Source organism: Gymnoscopelus microlampas (assembly GCF_963454915.1).
Source record: "Gymnoscopelus microlampas genome assembly, chromosome: 24".
NCBI classification, from domain to species: Eukaryota; Metazoa; Chordata; class Actinopteri; order Myctophiformes; family Myctophidae; genus Gymnoscopelus; species Gymnoscopelus microlampas.
In genome coordinates, this window is record NC_139961.1 from 20552947 (window position 1) to 20574837 (window position 21891).

The following is a 21891-nucleotide window of genomic DNA, read 5'->3' on the forward strand; positions in this document are numbered from 1 at the left end:
TGTTGAGGGTTATTTTAATTACAGTATGCCAGCTTGCTGATGGATGGTTAACAAAACAAAACAAGTTAGTAAGTTACTACTGTTATGGAAAATTAAATGTTTAAAAAAAGAAAAAATATATATTAAATGCTAAATTCTGAGATATTATAAATACATGTTTTTAACAAAAAAACATTTCAGACCATATTTTATTCTTATTTTATGTAATGAGTGGAAATGGTTCAATGCCAAACCCATTCATCCTCATATGGGATGATTTCAGTCAACCCAGACTAGTTTGGCTCTGAGTAGAGGAGTCAACTTCTCCGTTCTGTTCTTCATCATTCCTCTTCCTTCCCCACTACCAAAAACCATGCATTGTTTAGATTTGTAATTTTTGTCTATAACAGACATTGCTGACTTTGCCATCATGCTTATTGATATACCTCCTTTTTAGTCACAAGAGATTTTGAACATGGGGAAAACACTAGACACAGCTTTACAATGGTTTCTATTGGGGCCACAGAGCATGAGGCTCAGACTGGTTTTAAACAAGTCCAATTTAACCCCAATTATCTAAACCACTTACTTGGAAGTGAGAACAAATGTGAAAGTTAAAAGTTGTTACCTGAAATCTCCATTGTTAATGGCCCATTGCTTTGCAGATCTACTCCTTGGGTCAACTTACAGAAATGACCTACCGGAACTTACCGTATTTATGCCTGCACAGTTTTGTTTATAAGACCTATAGGCTCCTGGCCTATAGGTCAGGAGCCTATATGTCCTGTTTTAACATAGGCTATGTCCTGTTAGCGTGAGGCAGTGACACGTTGTGGGCTTGTAGATTGCCTATTTTAGAAATGGTTTGAGGGCGCTCTGGTGGTAAAGTCCCTGCCCACCACCACGGAGGTTGTGGGTTCCAATCCACCTTGGTGCATCCGACTTTGTCGGGCGTCTACGCGAATACAATTGGCCCGTGTTCAGGGGAGGGGGAAGTCGGGCGGGGGAGGATGATGTTGGTCATTGGGGGGCGGCACCTGTCATCAGGGAGTGTTGGGGGGGAGGAGTAGGACGAAGGCCCTACGTCCTCCCGGTGGGGGCTCCTCACTGGCGTGAGTCAGTACGATACAACAGCAGTGACAACACACAAATGTGTGTGGAGAGGAATTAATTGGCATAACGACACAAATTGGGGGGGGAAAGGGGGTAAAACATAATTGGCTGCTCTAAATGACAAAATTTAAAAACGGTTCGAAAATCCTGAAAATAAAATTATTCTATGGAGGCCCCTGGCACAGAATCTTTTCAAAAGGGGGTCCGCAGCGTAATGTGCGTGAATTTGGGGGTCCTTGACATGGAAATGTTTGAGAACCACTGTTATAAAGTGCTTTGAATGTAGGCGTTATAGAAATGCTGCAGTCCGTTTTATTCCTGGACTGAGTCACCTCATGGGGCAGAGGGGGGTTTTCTACGTTTTACGATCAAAATGTGTTCTTGTAGGATTTCCCTCTCTCAGCGCACAGAAACACACACACAAATCACAACGGCAAACACCCCGAATCTATCACCACCACTCACAATGTTTACAAGGTCCCTCAGGGTGAGGATAAACACCAAATCAACAGGTTATTTACTGGACTCATCATGGCTAAGAGAGACCATCTTGTTTTGAGGAATAGTCTTGTCATTTGTGGTTTGCGCTCGTCGCATAATAATAGAGTATAGTTCCCTTGAGGCTCAATAGCTGTCTGTCTTCCTGTGAGTCTACTGGAACCAGTGGGATGAAACGGCATTATAGTTCCTGTATATGTGCGTATAATGTGCGACAGGTCAAATACGTTTCTTCCCAGCTGTTCGGACGCTTCCTAACGGGCACAATGGGAACACATGGGAGACCCCGAATCACTTCAACTTCCTCCCGGAGAGTGGCGTGGAAAGGAAAGATAAGGATTTCCTGGTTCCCTCTGTGCCTAGTACTGTAATAATAATGAAAGGATGCTACTGTAGGCGCTGAGTGGCAGCGGCCTCAGGAGGTAGAGCATTTAGGTCTGGGGAAATGGAAGGTTCCGGGTTTCAGTCCCCTCCTGGCATCGAGTTGAAGTGTCCTTGAGCAAGACTCAGATGTATGGCTGTGCCTGATGTCTCTGTGTGAATTGTATAGAGCTTTTAAAAAAACACACACACAAAAAAAATCATTAACCACTTTCGGCCAATCAAAATACTGTAATTTGACACTTCAAATCAGTTAACTTATACACAGTAGTCCAGGCACCTCGCTAATGTATTGAACCATTTAAACATTTTGAAGATGGGCCACAAAATGGACCGCTTACACAAATACATGTTATTTAGATGTTTTAATCATGTAGGCAATACATTGGTTTTGAAATAATTACATTTCTGCCAATTCTGTTCCACCAACATTTAAATTGTGTAATTAACCCATCGAAACCGGGAAAGTATACAGTGTCATTTTAGATTTTAGCGTTCTACAAGCTCACAGCGCGTCACTTTGTGCCGCGAGCTTGTACATCTGCTATTTTTGAACATTTTTGGAAAATCTTGAAAGTGTGAGAACTACTGATTTAGAAGGCATTTGTAGAATCGGCCCACCCTTAATGGGTTAAGGGAGTTTATAGGTAAAACCCATTAGCGAGACAAACCAATATTGGCAGTTAATCCTTCATTATCTCTTAGTTATAGTACTGTTTTCGGTGAGAATGTAAGGAAAGGTTTTACAGAGAAGGATGGTCGAGTTAAAAAAAAAACATGCCAGGAAGAACTGGTCTTTACAGGAAATAAGAAATGTTTATTTTCTCATGGATGCTGGCATTCTTGAAACTATACAATGTGGCTTTTAACCGTTCTGCAAGGCTCGAGGGTCACAAAACGTCAGCCGTCACATCAATAACAATGTAAACTTTCAGCTGAAGTCGGACAAAGAAATATGGCCTCCCACTGGCGCCGGGCTCACTATATTTACTTCACCGAAAGAGTCCACCGAAGTATATTTTTATACAGTGTCATATTTTGGTTCCATAGACCGTGTCTGTGTTCCCAAATGCCTATGGTCAGGGTTTGATGAAGCCATGCCTCTGCTTTTGATACCCCCCTCTGGTCATTAATTATTTTTTATCACCTGTGGGGATATGTTTTATCCCCCTATTTCTGGTCAGACCGAATTAAATACATCTATTTCCTTTTGGGAAATGTAGTCTTATATGTTTGAAATTTATGTTTGATAATATCACAATTTAACAATTGAATTAACAATATACGTGTTAAAGGGATAGTTCAACCAAAAAACGACTTTTTTCCTATCGATTAGTGACCCCATGGAGACTTTTTTAAATTCTTTATGGAGAAACTTTTTTTCATAGGAAAATGGTGCTGTATTTAAGCATATTTTTATGCCAATACTTGCACCTTTACTGAGGTAAAATGTTGACTACAGGCCTTTTACTTGTAACAGAGTATGTTTATATTGTGGTATTGCTACTTTTACTTAAGTAATACAACAATACTTGTCCCACCACTGCTCCCACAAAGCTTGAAGACGGGCTTGGATCAGGGAGCAGCTCATTAGCCTGGATGAGTCCTTGGCATGGTCCGCAGCAGGTCTAGACTTCTCATATGAAGAAGAGTGATTGATTTGTAGTTTCTTAACAAGGCCCTGACCTCTCCTTGGCAAGCGTCTGGTATTAATGTGCTTTCGTGGACGCCGTGGGAGTGGAATAACACGACGCAGTTGGACATTTTCCTCTCTTCTCTTCATCTCTCTCCTTCTTTTCTCCTACTTTAAATCACTGGGTTGAATCACAACCACCTCTGTGCCAAGGAGATGAGGAACCTATTTGGTTAAGGGGTCGGTTTACTGCGGTACCTGCAGGATCAAATTCTCCACCCCTGCAACATCTGTTGTGTCTTGTCTAGTCTACGTTACTCTTACGTTACAGGTTATCCAGAGTGACTCAGCATGAGTAAGTTCAGTCTACATAAAGGAATCATCCACACTCTCTTGAGACGTTTCAAACTGTTTGAAACGCTGAGGAAGGCCTACTGCTGCCGCTGATCTTAATTAAAAACGTATCAAGAAAGTGTGGATAATTCCTTTATTGTACACTTGTCAAGAATCTGCACCCAATTTATCCTCAAGAGACCATACTTCAAGCCTGCCCTTTGAGTTGAGCGTGCCTTTCCTCTGAAAGTGAGTTGCCAGTTCAGTTCAGTGCCTGGCACTGAACTGAACTACAGGGCGCAACTGCCACAGTGTTTGAGCAAAACACCAACGCACTATTTGTAGAAGCATTGTGCAAAGACCCGTTGAAAGAGAGTTACGGCATTCTTTGATCTTGCCGTGACGCGATCGCATGGTTCCTGATCGCCTCGTGCTTCATCAACACCCATTATGAGGATTCAATGTGTTTGGAACGAAATATATATAAGTATACAGTAGTGTTTGAAACTCTTGGTCACCCGATAGCGAGCATTCTTCTTAACACATTGACTGCCTAGATCGAGTTAACTCGATATTAGCTTTTCATCACTTGCCTGCCAAGATCGAGTTAAGTCGATTTTAGCAACAAAAAAAAATCAAAACTTTTTTTTTTTTTTTTTTTTACCCAAAGACCAAGGAGATATGAATTTTCAAAGATCTTTACTCTCATCCACTTCCTGCATTTATTCTTAGGCCTTTCACGGCAATCGAACACTGCATTCATGATTTGATGCATTTTGTTCCAAAAATGTGTTTTGCTAAATTAGACCTGCTGGTGGCGCTATAACAGGCCAATGTTAAAAGGGTGGCATTTCTTTCTCGGCCTAGTGGGAATGTGCGTGTGACGGAAATCGCAAGCTGCGTGCATAGTTTGAGGCATTTTGTTCAAAACGGACCAATCCTGCAAACTGTGGAAGCCAACCTTAGCCAATCAGGATGGAATATGGGAAATCTGACAGATCCGTGTTGATCACATGACTATAGAGATACTGTGTACCGATTTGCATGACGTTTGGATAAAATCTGTAGGAGTAATATCAAAAAATAGGTTTTGCACAAATCGGCCTCCTGGTGGCGCTATAACAGGCCCATGTAAAAACATTGGGGCAGAGGTTCTGAATTGGCATCCAGGGAGTGTCTGTGCACAGTGTCGCAGCGACCGGGCCAACGGTGCCTGAGATTAGCTGGTCGCACACGGACAGGACACACGGACGGACGGACAGGGGGTAAAACATACTCTCGCCATGCCTTTCGGCCTGGCGGAGACAAAAATGGAACCAATGCCTCCCTGCTTGGCACTCAGCATCAAGGGTTGGATTGGGGTTAAGTCCCTGTGACTTGTACATCATGCCACATCACGCTACAGATGTGTAGCCACATGGCTCGACAAGGTTGACTTACATTGGAAGTCTATGGGAGTAACTTTATATGCATAAGTATTCTACAAAAAAAGAAATGCACTGTAAAATCCTGAGACATAATTGCTGTACAAATGTAACCATTTGCAGGTCAATTACATTTGCACATTCTGAGAGTTAATTTTACACGCTCAGAATTTTACTCTGTCCATCCTTTCTGCATGTGCACTCTGACTGCTGTGATAAAATGCATGTGTATTTGTCTCGGAAAAACGACATAACTAAAACGACGTAACTAAAATGACAATTGCGTGGCGTGGAATATGGAGGCCGAAGTGCTGTGTTGTACACAGCAAACACCACGTATAACCTTCTCCCTGTCAAAGACCAGACTGAGAGTAAACATCTGCGAGTTCGGTCGACCGGTGGTCTCGCACGTCATAACGTCACTGTTTTACCAGATGTTCCTAATTGGAAGATGATTGCTCGTTAAGGTTTGTTTAGACGTAATGAAGCGTTAAGGTGAGGCTCGCTCTAATTATGCAGAGGCTCGGTGACAGCTAGGGTGAGAGAGTGGGTCAGCTAAGGAAACAAGCACTGGGTGAAGTTCAGGTTATTCACATAACAAAAGCTATTATTGTTAGAACTATATTTTGGTAATGACATCATTGTAAAGGCAATTGAAATATATCAAGGTAGAAAGATAGGCAAAGATGGAAACTTGTAGGACTTGGCATCCCTAGATACAGGTTTGCTTGGCAACTGAACAGCACGTAACCAGTGTTTATTTGCCCTGGGTGAGGGGGTGGTAAAGCTTCACCTGATTGGTCAGCTGCCATATCAGCCCTTGGGATAATACAGCAGTTGACCAATCAGTGCAAGTTTCAGGGTTGATTTGTTCAGACTTTGGCCATGATCCAGCTGGAGTGTTATTTGACTTGGACCGCTCATTATAATGAGTTGTCTTTGAACTTTTGTAAATGTTTTGCTCAAGCACGTTTTTTTTGTAAAGTGTGCAATTGGTATTGTATGTGATGTGGATGACAATTCATTTTATATTATTTTCATTTGAGATTACATGCCTCTGGCCAAGAACGCGGCATCATTGAAAGCATAACAGTTTAGTTGGAGCCAAACAACATGAGACAATGCAAGCAGTGCAGAGTGCATACCACATAAATAAGGCTTATAGTCCTTCCCGCAGCTGGCCAGGGTTCGATTCCGACCCTAGGCTCTTAGCAGCATGTCCTCCCCTCTCTCTCCTGCCTATTCTGTCTCTCTGTCACTGTGAGAAATAAAGACGCTGATCAAAATATCCGGGTTGATCTTCAAGTGCTTCCCCTATTGCGTGGAGGTATTGTTGCGAGGCACTTGGGCTGTTTACAGTATCATGCGTGTAGTGCATTTGAGGCTTTGTTCGTTTCTCGCTCTGCGTTGTTATTGGTCTACATCCCCCCCACACCCACTTACTGGCTGCACACACGCATGCTTCCTTCATACAGTACACATACACATACACATACACATACACATACACATACACATACTGTACACATACACATACTGTACACATACACATACTGTACACATACACATGTGTTGCGCGCACACACACACACCCCACACACACTCTCCATCCCAGCTGGGCCCAGGCATTTCAGAAAAAAAAGACCCTGGGACCGACCATGATTGGAGCCCGAGCTCTTCCTGCATTGTGTGTGCCAGCGTCACGGAGCAGCGGCTGGATGCGACCCATGGACTTAATTTTCAATTTCCTGGTCAGGGGACCGTGCAGTAGGAAGCGCTTGTTACCCAGAACCAACTCACTCTTCCTGCCTGCAGCTTTGCACTCAGAACAAAACGCAGTGCCTTTTTTTCCCAGACTGTTGCAGGCTGGAGAAGAAAAAAATACGAGTAGGGTGGGGGGGAGACGAGTTCAAACAGCGTGTCCCTGCATACAAATACCTCACTGCTGCTGCTGGGACTCAAACCATGTGTATACTTTGGGTTTTGCTTCCAAATAGGCTGTACTGTAAATAGTTTATCTGTTTTATTGATAGCTGTGAAAGTATGTTGTTATGACCCTGGCATAGGGGTACCACCAGCCAGAGCACACAACAAAAAAACAGGGGAGACGCAGTTTAAAAAGTAAATTAGTATTTATTTAATCAAAACCAAATGAACAGCCTAGGAATAGACGGATGAAGTCTGTAAAGTAAAGTCAGTAGTGTAATGTGTGTATGCATGAGTGGATGTGTAGTGTAGGTGAGTGTTAAAGTGATTTACTTTGATTAAAATAAGTGTTAAATATCTCTATATTCTGATAGTACTCATTGCTATAGAGTGTTTGTTCAGTAAAAGGAGTCTCCCATGTCTCTCCAGCTCTTTATTAAACATAAAATGCATTTTCAGTGCTCTCTCCTGATTGGCTTAAATGTTGTCACCTACCTGAAAATGTATTTATATTCTGTTATGTACCAAACAAACGCTCTGTAGCAATGACTACTATCAGAATATAGTACTTTAACATTTTTAGCAAAAAAAAAATACAAAAAATACCACTTACCCTACCTTTAACACAAATGTTAGAAGGAGGGGATGTAGGTGAGGTGCAAAAATCAAGGATCTCACAAAAGACTGGGGAGACAGGCTTTTAAAGGGGCTTGAGCACCCGGGCCCAGGTGCTCAAGCCCTATATATTCACCGTGTGAATATTGACCATATTCACACGGTGGCTATTTTGGAATTTTACATTGAAAGTGCCACTCCGTTGCCGTGGCAACCGGGGTGGCACTTCATTAACTTAATAGCAATATGGTCGCCGTGTGAATATGGTCTATTAGCCTGATTGCCCACACATTGCTCCCCAAGTCCTTGGAACCAATGCGAAAACACAAAAGTAGAAGGGCAAAGCACACCACGAGAGGTCCCTAATACTGTTCATGAAGATGTATACCGTATAGATAGATATTGCCATGCTTGCTAAATCCGTTGTATTTACACTACATCATGTATTTACACTACATCATGTATTCATATATGCACTGTCAGCGTCCAAATATACAAAAAAAGAAAGAAAAAAACATCTAAACATGATTCCGGTCATTCAAAACATGGTTCTGGTGATTATAAACATGATTCAATGATTGTAGACATAATTCCAATGATTCAAAACATGATTCTAATCGTTTGAAAGTTTGCGCTGATTCCGTTTATGCCAAGAAAGTAGCTACTGTAGGTGCTTATCTCCTTGACCCTCATGTGCTGCACTTTAGACAACTAAACAATGGGGCTTTAACTGCTTTTCCAAGACCAAATGGTCCATTAAACTCACATAACACACAGTGTGAATGTGAACTTTGACAAAGATAAAGTACACCGCTGTTGTAGTTGTCGGCGCACACAAAGTCCTTGTCCATGTAAAAAGAATGCCAATAAAAGTGATGCTGTGTTGATGTTGCGTGATTTGTTTCTGCATGAGCTGAGATATATATTAGTGTCCGGGCTTCCATGCAGCTGTCGGGCAGAAATCTTGTATCTCCATATTTCATCTTTTATGCTTTTCATAAAATGAATGCCCTAGGGTTATACTTTGTTGTATGACAAAAATAGCAAAAATAACAGATCTACAAGCTCACAACGTGTTGCATTTTTGTAGATCTGTTATTTTTGCTATTTATTTTTATTTTTAAATGAAATATTTTGCCTACAATGACCAAAATAGGGACACCAGGTTGTGTCTGTCTGTGAGTTTTATAAATATTTAACCAATGAAAAGTGTTTGAGACAAGACAAGCGCTTGTGACTAAACAACTTTCCGAGTTCACTTTGATTTCAACTCGTTAGTTTTTGTGTTTTATTGCTTTAAATTCTTGTTTTTTTGCTCATCTGAGTTTTTCCTAAAAAAGTTATTCTCTTTGGTTTTTTCCTCTCCCCTGGCCCCCACACACATGTAAAGCGTCTTTGAGTACTTAGAAAAGCGTAAAATTCCAGATATTATTATTGCTATTATAACTACATTTGATCCACTGGAACACAGATTGGAACACAGATTTTTCCCCCCATTTCCTGAAAACTAACAGTTTTAGACATACAAGGTTTGTTCCCCGACGGCGACGGTACGTATATCGGCGCCAGGGCTAGCATGCAGCTGAATAGCGTGGCCTTGGTGAATGAAGCTCTCCATTGAGCAACACTCGAGTTGAAGTGTCTGTCTTTTCACAGGCCAGGTGGTATATGGCAGTGCTGTGGCCTTCACATGTCATGGGGCTTTTTGTGGAGGGGGGGGGATACGTTACTGGTGTGTGCTGTGTGGTCCTCTGTGTCTCTTCCTTTTGGACACAGGCTTGAGGCTTGTCCCGTCGCCCGGCTGGGTGAAAAGAACCGACTATCTCATCCCTAGTAGTAGATTCATGAGAAGGCGCGTTCCAAAGGAGCTCTTTGTGAGGCGATAACGATTCTCTTTGGAATGTTTTATTCCTCGACAACTACGGTCGGATAATGCCCCAACGTGTTCTGTTAGGTTGTAGAATTCTACTTAAGTTCTACTTAGAAGTTTTGTTTTCTTGACGACAGTTGTTGGGGAAGTTCTTTCCCAAGAACTCTTGTCAAGAAAACAAAACGTTCCTCCAAAAGTATTTTTAGTTTGTTGGTTGGATTCTGTCTGGAATGTTGAAGATTGTGCTTGCGGTTACGACAATGCACATGCCACTCTCTGTCTGTCTGTCATTTGGTTGGTCTATCTGTCTGTCTGTCTGTCTGTCGGGTTCAACCGAGAGCAGGTTGCACTTTATCAGTAATTATGTGCTTGTTGCCTTGACAACCATCCTTGGAAAGAAACTCAGGATGGTTGTTGTTTGGGGTATTGATTTGTCACTGTACTGTATTTGTAGGTGAAATTCATCCTCTGCATTGGTTAAGGTTTGAATCAGCCGGGACATTTTTTTTCTTCCCTTAACCACTTTCAACCCTTATTTTAGGCAAGTTGTTATTGGTGAACATTTTAGAAAATATTGAAAATAGCTCACAACACATTGCATCGTGACACATTGAGCTTGTAGATGTGTTACTTTTTCTCGTACAACGAAGTATGTATATATATATGTATAAGTAGTTAATTCTGATGATACCATCGGTAGGCAAATTTAGAGATCAGTCTTCTTAAGTGTTCCCAGTTCCTAAACTTTTCATTAGAACGTTTTTTTTACCCCCTTTTTTCATCTGACTGACGCTTATTTTGAAACAGCTCAGCAGAGACTTCATGTAGAGACGAGGCTCTAAACTGATCCCTCTCACAATCTGAAATATTCACAAAGCTAGGGCGATAACCTATACATCTGATCTCTTCGTCTGTTTTATATGGGAGATTTAATAGAATAGTGTTGAAATTGTTGTCCCACAGGAGAAAGACAGCTGTGGAGATGTGACTTTGCTCATAAGCCCAATACCTCCCGTGGACTAGCGGTGTTGCCTTGGCGAGTGGTAGAAATTCTCGCGCGTGGTTTTAATCCCGGGTGGGACATATTCACAGATTCCAGCTTTATCCCATTCAAACCGGGAAAGCATCTGTGTCACTTTAGATTTTTAACCATTATTTTATACTGTACTTTGGCTACTCAAAAATAGCAGATATACAAGCTCATAGCGCGTTACTTTGTGCCTTGCTATGAGCTTGTGGATCTGCTATTTTTGAATTGTGAGCATTTTTGCAAATCTTTGAAAATATATATTTTTTTTATTTAGTTATATAACTCAAATCTTTGCTTCTGGGGGGTCCCTGGAACAAAATATTTTGAGACGGGGCCAAATGCGCGCCAAATCCGTGGCCAAATGCATACAATTATGAGGGTCCTTCAAATGAAAATGTTTGAGAACCACTGACATAGATACATACGTTTTTCAGAAAACTGTTATAGGATTTAGAAGAAATTTGTAGAATCGGGTCATCAGGTCTTTAAGTTGAAGTACACATCTGTGTCTCCTCATTAGATCTGTTCACTGCTGGGTTTCTCTGCTAGTTGGATCAAAGGACCCGAAGTTGGGTCACAAGATGTTCCTTTCTGTTCAATTAGAAGCCAATAAAGTGCACCTGAGAAGTTAACCTGGCTATGGATCACCGGTCATCAGATGTATTCAGAAGATCTGAATATATGCCTTATATACTTTGTAGTACGATAAATGATCAAATGACCATGACCAAAAAATGGAAAGTACTTAAACAAACAACCCCCGCTTTAGGTAAACACGGAGAGAAAAGGTAATTCTATGTATCAGTTTGGCCTGGGGGCATTTAGAAAAAGGAGGATTTTAGGGTGAGGGGGTGGGGGGCGGGGTGGCAGTGGTGACTTGTGGAGGAGAGGTTGACCCCGTGACCTTAGGAGCCGATCTCATTTCAAAGACACGGTTGTTGTTTTGAGGTGCCACCGGTTGGAGCTGTTAAACCCCCTGACCTCTGACGCCTGGCTGAACTTGGAGGCACTTCATCCCCCAGTCAGTCAGTCAGTCGGGATGAATTAGATCATTCTCCTAACGGGCAGGATGAGTTAGGAGGCTGTGGGATGGAAGCTCGGGTTGAATGGAAAGCAATTAAAGGATGATAAACCTAAACCTTATTGTACTTGGACTCCATGACAGGCGGTATTTGTTTGAGAGAGATCTGTGACCTGCTCAGGAAATGGCAGATGTAAAAAGAGACAGAGAGAGAGAGATGGAGACACGAAGGGTGAGGAATGCAGCATGCGATGGGTTGGGTGAGGGGAGAGAGAGGGAGAGAGATCTGCTAAAGAAATGTAGGACAAGTCGTATAATGTCAGGTAAATCTGTGCACATTGATGTGACTTTAACCATTTAAAGTAAACCCTATATAAAATGTGTGCACATTGACGTGAGTTTAGCCACTTATGCCCCATTTAAAAAAAAGATTGTATAGCCGATCTGCAAGCTCAAAAGTTGTGAGCTTGTAGCTTATAAATCTGCAAAAAAAACGTTTTACATTTATTTATAGGCCTGGTTGAAAGTGGTTAAATACATTGATATGAACCAAATTCATGCAGTTTATGCCACGTTACGAACTGGAGGCTTCAAACTATACAGCCACTGAACTGACCTGTACTGAACTCTGTGGGGAGAGTACAGTCTATCAGAGAGAGAGAGAGAGAGAGGGTGGGAGGGGCACGGGTCACTTGGGGACTTTTGTCACAGAGGTCCTCAGGTTCGCCAGGGAGCTTTTGTTGTCACCACAGTTTTGTTTTTTGTTTTTTTTTGTTCTGAGAGATCCGATCCCAGCCAGCAGCACCTGTCTGATCTGATCTTAATCTGCATGTGCAGATCACCTCCCTTGCTCTCAGCCCGGCTCGGAGGCAGGAAGTGGAGGCTTCCTACCAGGATGTGGGTTCCTGGGAGCCTCTTGGAGAGGACAATGTACTCTATACACCACAGGATGCTGTACACCTGCAATACTCTCTCTCTCTCTCTCTCTCTCTCTCTCTCTCTCTCTCTCTCTCTCTCTCTCTGTCTCTTCCGTTCTTGCTCTCTCTTCCTCTCTCTCTCTCCCTCTTTCTGTCTCTTGCTCGCTCTTCCTCTACCTCTCTCTCTCACACACCCTCTCTCACAGTGGTGTAAAGTAACTACATGTACTCAAGTGCTGTACTTAAGTACAATTTTGCGGTATTTTTTACTTTCTTCACTATTTAAAATGTTCAATACTTTTACTTCTACTCCACTACATCTCAGAGGAAAATATTGTACTTTTACTCCACTGCATTTATATGAAAACTTTGGTCACTAGTTACTTTGTAAATTTGTATTATTATTACAAAACATGCATAACCCCTTCAGCCGTATATACTGTATACATTTTGGCCATTTGAAAATATCAGATCGACAAGCTCACAATGCGTATTGTGAGCTTGTAGATCGGCTATAAATTTAAAAAATATATATTTTTCAACTTGTGAAATGGGACATTCTGCCCAATGAGTACTTTTACTTTTGGTGCTTAATGTATATTTTGATGCCGAAGCGTTTGTGCTTTCACTCGAGTACATTTTGAATACAGGACTTCTACTTCTAACAGATCTATATCTACATTGCAGTATTGATACTTTTTTTTTCATATTGACCCTATGAACAATTTAATATAGGTATGGTTTTGCCCACTCTTTCGGTAATCATTGCTCAATTTTGGGGCTCTGGCTCATGGACTAGTTGACAGGTCAATCTTTGGGGGGGGATTACCTTTTTCTCACCATGGCCTGGTGCTTGCTTGCTCTTTGGGGCTTCCTGGAACAATGTCAGGTGGAGTAGAGTAGACGACATCTGCGTTCTGGCTCCTGGTGTATGTGTCTCGATCGGCGCTCTCCCTCATCTAAAAGGAACAGCTCTGTGCCTCCAAGATCATTACGCCTGATTTATACTTTGTCGCGCTACCAAAAATAGCAGATGTACTTCAGTACAAACTATGGATACCGTCTCTTGTCGGGTGAAAACGTGTCCAAAACTGTTGCTTCTCAGGATTCAAATTCAAAAGTATCAAAAGTAGCAGATCTACAAGCTCGAAACGCGTCGCTTCGAGATCTGCCGCTTTTGATGCTTTTGTGTGTCGCTGTAGTATGATCAAGTAGTGCGTTAATTTACGAAAAAACACAGAAAGTTAGAATATGGAGATAAGAGGTTTCTGCCCCGACAGCAATGATATACAAGTATAAATCAGGCTTTATATTATAGGGCAGGCTCTGGGCACAGCTGGCTGGGAGCTGGACCAGGTGGGGGGGATTAGTGAGCACCTTTTTTGGGGGGACGCCATCCAAAATGCTGCAGGGTTGACTGCCATAGAACCAGTGAAACCTTTTCATTTCAAGGTCTCCCGGTTTACTATGCATTATTAGGCCACGGACCCCCATAACGGCTCCATTAGCAGTGAATGAAAAGCTAACCAACTCATAGACACCATGGGGAGGCATTTTGTTTATACAAGCCACCGTTAAGCAAGAGAGGTGTGGGTATCTACAATAGGCTCTATGCACAGCAGCCATATTGTGAAGACATTCACAGGTGTTACCAATGATACTAATGAAGGCTCTGTTCCATTCTGGTCAAACAGAGTCAGGGTGCTGATATTGTGCACGTTGGCTCACCGGAAACACTCTGCATTACCAGTGGGTCTAAATTTGGGGTGCAGGGACCCTCATGGTTCCTTGAGGGGGTTCCAAATGGCCTCTTACGGGGTGTGTAACTCTGAGAGTGTACAAGTGGAACCAAATGGACCCTTACGGGTCCATTTGGTTCCATTTGTACACTCTCAGAGTTATGGTGGTCGTGGAAATTAAAAGGTCTGAGAACCACTGTGCTACACTAAATGGAACAGAGCCTTCATTAGTATCATTGGTAACACCTGTGAAGGAAGTGATACTATGGCTGCTGTGCATAGAGCCTATTGGAGGGTGCTGCATGCGAGCAAATCAGTGAAGAGTTTACTCTGATGCACCCGGCGGTTTCCCACCGCTGTCCTTTCTGTGATGAGAGACACTCTGTCTCTTTCACTGTTTTGCTGTGTGTGTGAGAATTCAACCACTGTTCCTATTTTTCTTCAAAAGGTCAAAGTGTTTTATTAGTGAAATACACTGTATAACACAGGGTCACACAGAACAATTCTTGTAGCAAGCAACAATACAGAAGGCAATTACAAGACCAGTTTATTAAAACATTCAAACATACATAAGAATACAATACTAGCAGCAGTTCAGAAAATGTGGTGGTTATTGACAGTATGCAATCTACAACCAGATTAGAACCTAGAAAGCGTTAACCCATGAAAATCGGAAAAGCAACTGTCATTTTTTATTTTAGCATTGGCTATTAAAAAATAGCAGATATACAAGCTCACAGTGCAAGCTTGTACATCTGCTATTTTTGATTTTTTTTTTTTTACAGAAATCATCTCTTCTGAGGGTCCCTGGCACAAAACGTTTTCAGATGGGGGTCCGTGGCCAAATATAATCAATTAGATCAATGGGGGGGACGTTTTTCAAGTAAGGTTTTTATTCTGGGGTTTCCTTAGAGTCCTACACATAGGGAGTCTCTGCCCTTGACTTTTGCATTGGAGGCAAAAAATCTGTCTCCCTCTCCCTGTATCTCTCGGCTTCTCAATTGTGGTCTTCCCTATTGTCTATGTATCACTTCCTTGCCTTATTTTCTCTTTTTCTCTCTCCATTCTTTCTCCCCCTTTTACCTTCCTTTTTCTGTCTAATCCTCTCCGCCCCCTCTTCCAGTTCCTCTCCCGTTTTCTCTCTCTCTCTCTCTCTCTCTCTCTCTCTCTCTCTCTCTCTCTCTCTCTCTCTCTCTCTCTCTCTCTCTCTCTGGGAACGGTAGTGTTCCTCATATCAACTAACAGGTTGTTTTCTGTCCTGATGCCAGTGACTCAGTTCCTCAGCTTAGTCACGGAGGTGGGTGTGTGTGTTCCTGTGCGTTTGCAGATGTGTGGCAGGGACGTGACGACAGCCAGAACTTCCTGCAGAGGTTCGATGCCCAGCTGGTCCGTGAAGAGAAGAGGGAGGAGGTTGAAGACGAGGTCAGAGTTCAGGTGAGACGCACGTACACACACACACACACACACACACACACACACACACACACACACACACACACACACACACACACACACACACACACACACACACACACACACACACACACACACACACACACACGTGGCATCTGACTCCATTCCTCCCAGTATTGAAGTATGCAACAGGTCAAGCATCAAGGTCACATGTTTAATCACTCCAGTAACCAAGTGGATCCATCCCTGTCCATGTCTGACCCTCTGCCTGCTCACCACTGACCCCTCTGGTCAAACTCATCTATCTATACGAGTGGTTCTTCTCAAACTTTTTTTTTCATTTCAAGGACCCCCCCATAACTCTTTGAGAGTGTAGAAATGGAACCAATGGGACACTCTCAGAGTTACAGAATTGCAAGGGACCCCCTCAAGTAACCCTGAGAGACCCCACTTTGAGAGCCCCTGGATATTGGTGTCTGTCTCTCAATATGCTCAAATATGGAGATGACTGATGTCACAGATAGTACTGACATCTGCTGTCGTTTCTAAACAAACATTCCGAATCACTCTGTGATTCGGAATCACTATGATTAGGTTCAGTGGTGGAAGAAGTACTCAGATATTTTACTTAAGTAAAAGTAGTAATAACACCATATACAAATACTTACAAGTTACAAGTAAAAGGCCTGTGTTCAAAATGTTACATGAGTAAAAGTACAAAAGTATTGGCATCAAAATATACTTAAAGTCCCGAAAGTAAAAGTACTAGAATGTTTGAAAATAGCAGATCTACAAGCTCACAACGTGTCGCATCACGACACGTTGTGAGCTTGTAGATCTGCTTTTTTCAAATAGCCTATGTATAAAATAGGGCTAAAGTGGTTAATGTATGTTTTACAAGATAATAATTTATATCTGCAAAGTAACTAGTAACTAAAGTTTTAAAATAATTGTAGTGCAGTAAAAGTACAATATTTGCCTCTGAGATGTAGTGGAGTGGAAGTAAAAGCACTGAAAATTGGAAATACTCCAGTAAAGTGAAAAGTAACTCAATACTCAGTACTTGAGTAAATGTACTTAGTTACTTTACACCACTGATTAGGTTACATTCAAACCAGCCACTTCAGATGTACAGTAATCTGGAACAATTGATCATTAAACCTGAAACTGTGCAGCGTTTACGAGCAAAGGTTCTCCATGCCGAAAGCGGAGACCAACTCAGCAGTTTTTTTTCAATGAAAACGGCAGAGTCAGATCAGTGGGATTATTGAGCGGAGACCACCAACATGGATGTGTGTGTAAGATAAGTAGACCCCTACTACTGCTACGTAAAGTCCCGGAGCTCCATGAACATATCTGCCCTCGTTCTCACCTTTCCTCTGGGGATCAGCAAGCTACCTTCAGCATGCACGTCCAGACAAGCACCGAAGATTCATCTGGAACACATCTCCATCTCTCTCTCTCTCTCTCTGTCTCTCTCTCTCTCTCATGCCACTACTGAATTCATTGTACGTACTTTACTTCGTTCCTTAATGTCTCTAATGTGTTTTCTCTGTATATTTGATCAATTATGAACAATGTACAATGTATATTAACGCCTTTTTGCGAGACACATTTCTCTCTGGGGACAAAGCAAAGCTTGAAATTGAACTCATTAAGGAAGGTGCCCTCCTGGTATTCTGAGGTCACTGGTTGCGTGCGTGCGGCGTGTGTAACAACATCTGTGAATGATTCACGCTATAATCTCCTCTCCGAGCCAAGGAGGGGCAAAGGATGAGCACTGACTGAGTTTTACCACATGAACCGTAGCGTCCCTATTCTGGGACGAACATTCGATGAAAATGAGGCCGATCTGCAAGTTCACAATGCATCACAACCAAGGGGCTAGCATCCGGGCTGTAAATTGAGGCTATATAAGAAGTGACAGTTCATATGAATGGATGTAGTCTCGCTGTTTCACCCCTGCTGGTATCAGAAGCAATAGGCTGTATTAAAGCGGATGGGTTTTTGACGAACTTTACACTTTATTACCTTAACACATCAAGTGCCAGAGTTTTTTTTCTAAAGCAGGGTACATCCAGTGCCAGCGTTCTTACAGTTTACGCTGATCTGTTTAGAGCTGTAGAAGCCTCCACGAGGACCTGGATGTAAACAAAGGGTGTCTGTGCTATGGTCGAGGGTCCCCCTCTAACGACTGGAACAATAATATTTATAACGCGATCCACCATTGCGGAGAGATACAATGGCTTGTTTTCACCACGGTAAAAAGATATGGAGATATGGACCTTTTTCTCAAGATCCTATCATGACGGGAGGTACGTTTTTTGGACTGGATTCACATCCGTCCATTCCATTTTACAGGGTCCGCGGATCATTCCTAAGTTGCGTTAGAGCGCCCCATGTGTAAAAAAAAAAAAGGAAATCACATAGATCTACTTTTATGGCGCTCAACGGGTGTATTTGCAAAGATGTAGATCTATGTGTTATAGGCACTCAATGTGTTAATCATCATTGTCATAAATACTATGCCACTAGTTTAAAGTCTTCTTTAATCACCATGATATGCGTTTTTGGTGAATTATTGTCCCATTTATTTTGAAATTGATGATAAAGTAGGGTATGCTGTAGGAGGGGCGTGGCTACCTTGTGATGATTTTGATTGACAAGCTACACAACCAATAGCATTAATTCCCCACCCCCGCTTTGGTCCCAACCAATATAGCATTAATTTCCGAGTACATTTTTCAGTCTGTAGAATCTATGGGCGTAACGCTGTCCATATTCTTTTTTTACAGTCTAACAACGCAGTTTCTCCAAAGATATTTGGTGTAGCGGGAGGGAAAAAAAAGAAGGCGGCCTAGTATAAACCCCTGGGGGAATTCCGGTCAACAACAGTAAGCATATAGGGTTTAATTGGTTATGTCATTTCTCTGTCTCCGGTAGAGGTTTGACTCTCTGCCCGGACCTGAGCCCCGGGCCAGGCCAGGCAGAGAATCAAACCGATCGTCACCAGTCAGTCAATCTAAGGTTACAATTTGAAATGTTTTCGCTGTCTACCCCGACAGTCGCCTCACGAATCCTCCGCGAGAGGAAGTTAGGTTACTCTGTGAGATCCGGCATGTAATTCTGAACAGATTTTTTTTGTTTGAATGACAAAAGAACATCAGAAGCTTGTTTTTCAGGGCGTGGGAAAGCCAACAGAACAACACTTATCCAGCAGCAACGTTCTGAAAAGATGTGGGTTGCAGCTGATGGCTGTCATTATGAAATGTTGGGTTTTTAAGCCAGGCTCAATGCGACTATGCGAGCCCTAAATACAGCAATGATGACACAGGCCCGTACCATGCAGGCTCAGACAGAACATGCTCGGGTTAGGGCTGAGGTCGTTTTGAGCTCTATAGTCCCTGGCTTCTGTCTCACTCAAGCTTTCTTTGTAATCTATTTTTATGTCTCTGTTATTGTCTGTCTGTCTGTCTGTCTGTCTGTCTGTCTGTCTGTCTGTCTGTCTCCCAAGGTGGATGAACTGATGAGACAGGAGTTGAAGAACCTCAAACTGGCCGTGGATCGAGACAAGGGGAAGAAAAAGAAAAAGCCAAAGAAAGGCATCAAGAAGGTGAATAAATTGTGTGTGTGTGTGGACTGGATTTAGATCATTAGATTTACGAATTGAACAGCTAAGTATATATCAGCAGTGGTGGAAAAAGTACTCACATTTTTTACTTATCAATACCGCAATGTAGAAATACTCTGTTACAAGTAAAAGGCCTGTGTTAAAAATGTACAAGTACAAAAGTATTGGCATCAAAATATACTTAAAGTACCAAAAGTAAAAGTACTAAAATGTTTGAAAATGGCAGATCTACAAGGTCACAATGCGTCGCATTGTAGATCGGCTATTTTTAAATAGCCTGTGTTTAAAATAGGGCTAAAGTGGTTAATATATGTTTTATAATATAATAATTTATATCTGCAAAGTAACTAGTGACTAAAGTTTTCAAATAATTGTAGTGGAGTAAAAGTACAATACTTTCCTCAGAGATGTAGTGGAGTAGAAGTAAAAGTATTGAAAATTGGCAATACTCCACTAAAGTAAAAAATACCTCAAAATGTTACTTAGGTACAGTACTTGAGTAAATGTACTTAGTTACTTTACACCACACCACTGTATATCAGGTTTAACAGAGTGTCTTCACCGTGACATGGCCTGCTCAACTCTCCAGACATTTTGAATTCAAGCTCCCTGATCCTAGATCAGAAACGACTAGCTCCTCTCTAAAAGGCTCATTCATGCTTTGTTCCATGACCTCTTTGTTTGACAACTTTTTTTATGTTGAAAATGCTTTGTTTTCGTCTGGCAGCGCTTGTCAAAAATATCATGTGACAAATTATTAATCGGCCTTAAAGTTATGTTTTTTTCTGTGTGGTCAGTTCCACAAGTCTCAGACATCAGCTGTCATTCTAAGTGCCTTTCATGCTATCAAACTCTATATAGGGTTTTATTTTCTCTATTTCTTTTTATTTCTTCACAAGTATGTGCAGTTTCCAAGGAACTTGGCTTGACATTCTGTGGTTTCGGCCAAAATAACTGGAATTGTTGACAGGGAGATGGAGGGTCCAAGGGTGACGTGCCAAAATAGCTTGTAAAAGAAATTGAATAAAGTTGCAGGCCGAGAAAGGCTGTGCGTGTTGTGAACTCCAAACCTAATTCTATATACCGTGTTAAATATTTATATTTACTGGACACTTGACTTTTTGTTATCAAAAGAGTGGGCTCTCGACAAGCATGCACTTCTCAGTTGAGCTGACAGTTATTCTAAAAATAACTGTCTTTGCATACAGCAGTCTAAACAAAAATGGAACCTCTTTTGGAACTATATTGTCACTACAATTCAACTCAAATTAGCACCTTTGTCAAATGGTACTATAAAAGTGGTTCTCAAAGTTGGGTCCGGGGACTCCCAGGGGTCCTTGAAGGGTTCCAGGGGTCCCAGCAAAATGAGGAACATATTTAATTACACTACTATTTCACCGGCTATAAGCCTCATGAGAGAATGTAATATGATTCAGATGATAGGTTTCAGTCTCTCCACTGTTATCTCCCCACTGAGAACCAACCATTTGAGGTGCCTAAACTAAGCTGAAGAACCATTGGAGAAACTCTGAAGAATCATACAGGCGCTTTACAGGTTTTTTGTTCGACACGGCCAAGCCGTGTCGTACTGTGTGTGTGTGTGCGTGCGTGCGTGCGTGCGTGTGTGCACGTGTGCGCGCACGTGTACGGGTGCACGTGTGTGTTTGGTAAGTCACTAGACAAGGAATTTAACTAAATAAGAATACCGTAAATCTTCATACATACCATCTGATCTATTCATCGTAGACCGATAAGATGAGACTGATTGCAATTGAAAGCTGGTCTCAAGCCATTTAACTTTCCTCCATTACGTTTCTTGGATGTTGACGTTCAACTATGCATACCTGTACCTTGACCTGGTTTAACACAAGCTCCTTTTCAGAGCAAGTAACTAAATGCAACACGTTTAAATTCATGGATCTCCAACATAATAATAGTAATAATAATGTGAATCTCAAAGTGCTACAAGGTTAAAAGCATGGCATAAAAACAGCATAGGCAACCAAGCAATTACATGGGACCCAACTAGGCTAGACTAAAGGGTCAAATTTAAAACATCAAGATTACAGGACACTAATATTGAGTAGAGGAAGGGTCAAAGCGACATACAGTACACCACATTATGACAGATTAACGTTTGGTCGTAAATGACTCAGTCCTTGGCTTGTTATCCTGACTCTCAGCCAAAATGGCGGAACTTGTTGACAGATAAATAGTAAATACGTTTGTTTCTAAGTGTGTGATGTTGATATGATGTCCGTTTTTTGCTAGACACAGTGTCTGGACAAAATACAAAATAAATACATCATTCTAAATAATATATGTTTAAAGATATTTACATGGTTTCCATTTATTATAAAGATTAGCC

General features: G+C 41.8%; 1 protein-coding gene across 1 annotated transcript in view; it reads left to right on the forward strand.

Annotated features, from left to right (window-relative positions):
- The window catches only part of drc11 (dynein regulatory complex subunit 11), a gene marked incomplete at its 5' end in the record, with an annotated part of 126913 nt that overhangs the window by 60122 nt on the left and 44900 nt on the right, over positions 1-21891 (forward strand). The window contains 2 exons of the mRNA XM_084050916.1: positions 15807-15913; positions 19407-19505. Of these exons, the coding sequence (XP_083907042.1) occupies positions 15807-15913; positions 19407-19505 (206 nt within the window). The remainder of the gene's footprint in view (positions 1-15806; positions 15914-19406; positions 19506-21891) is intronic.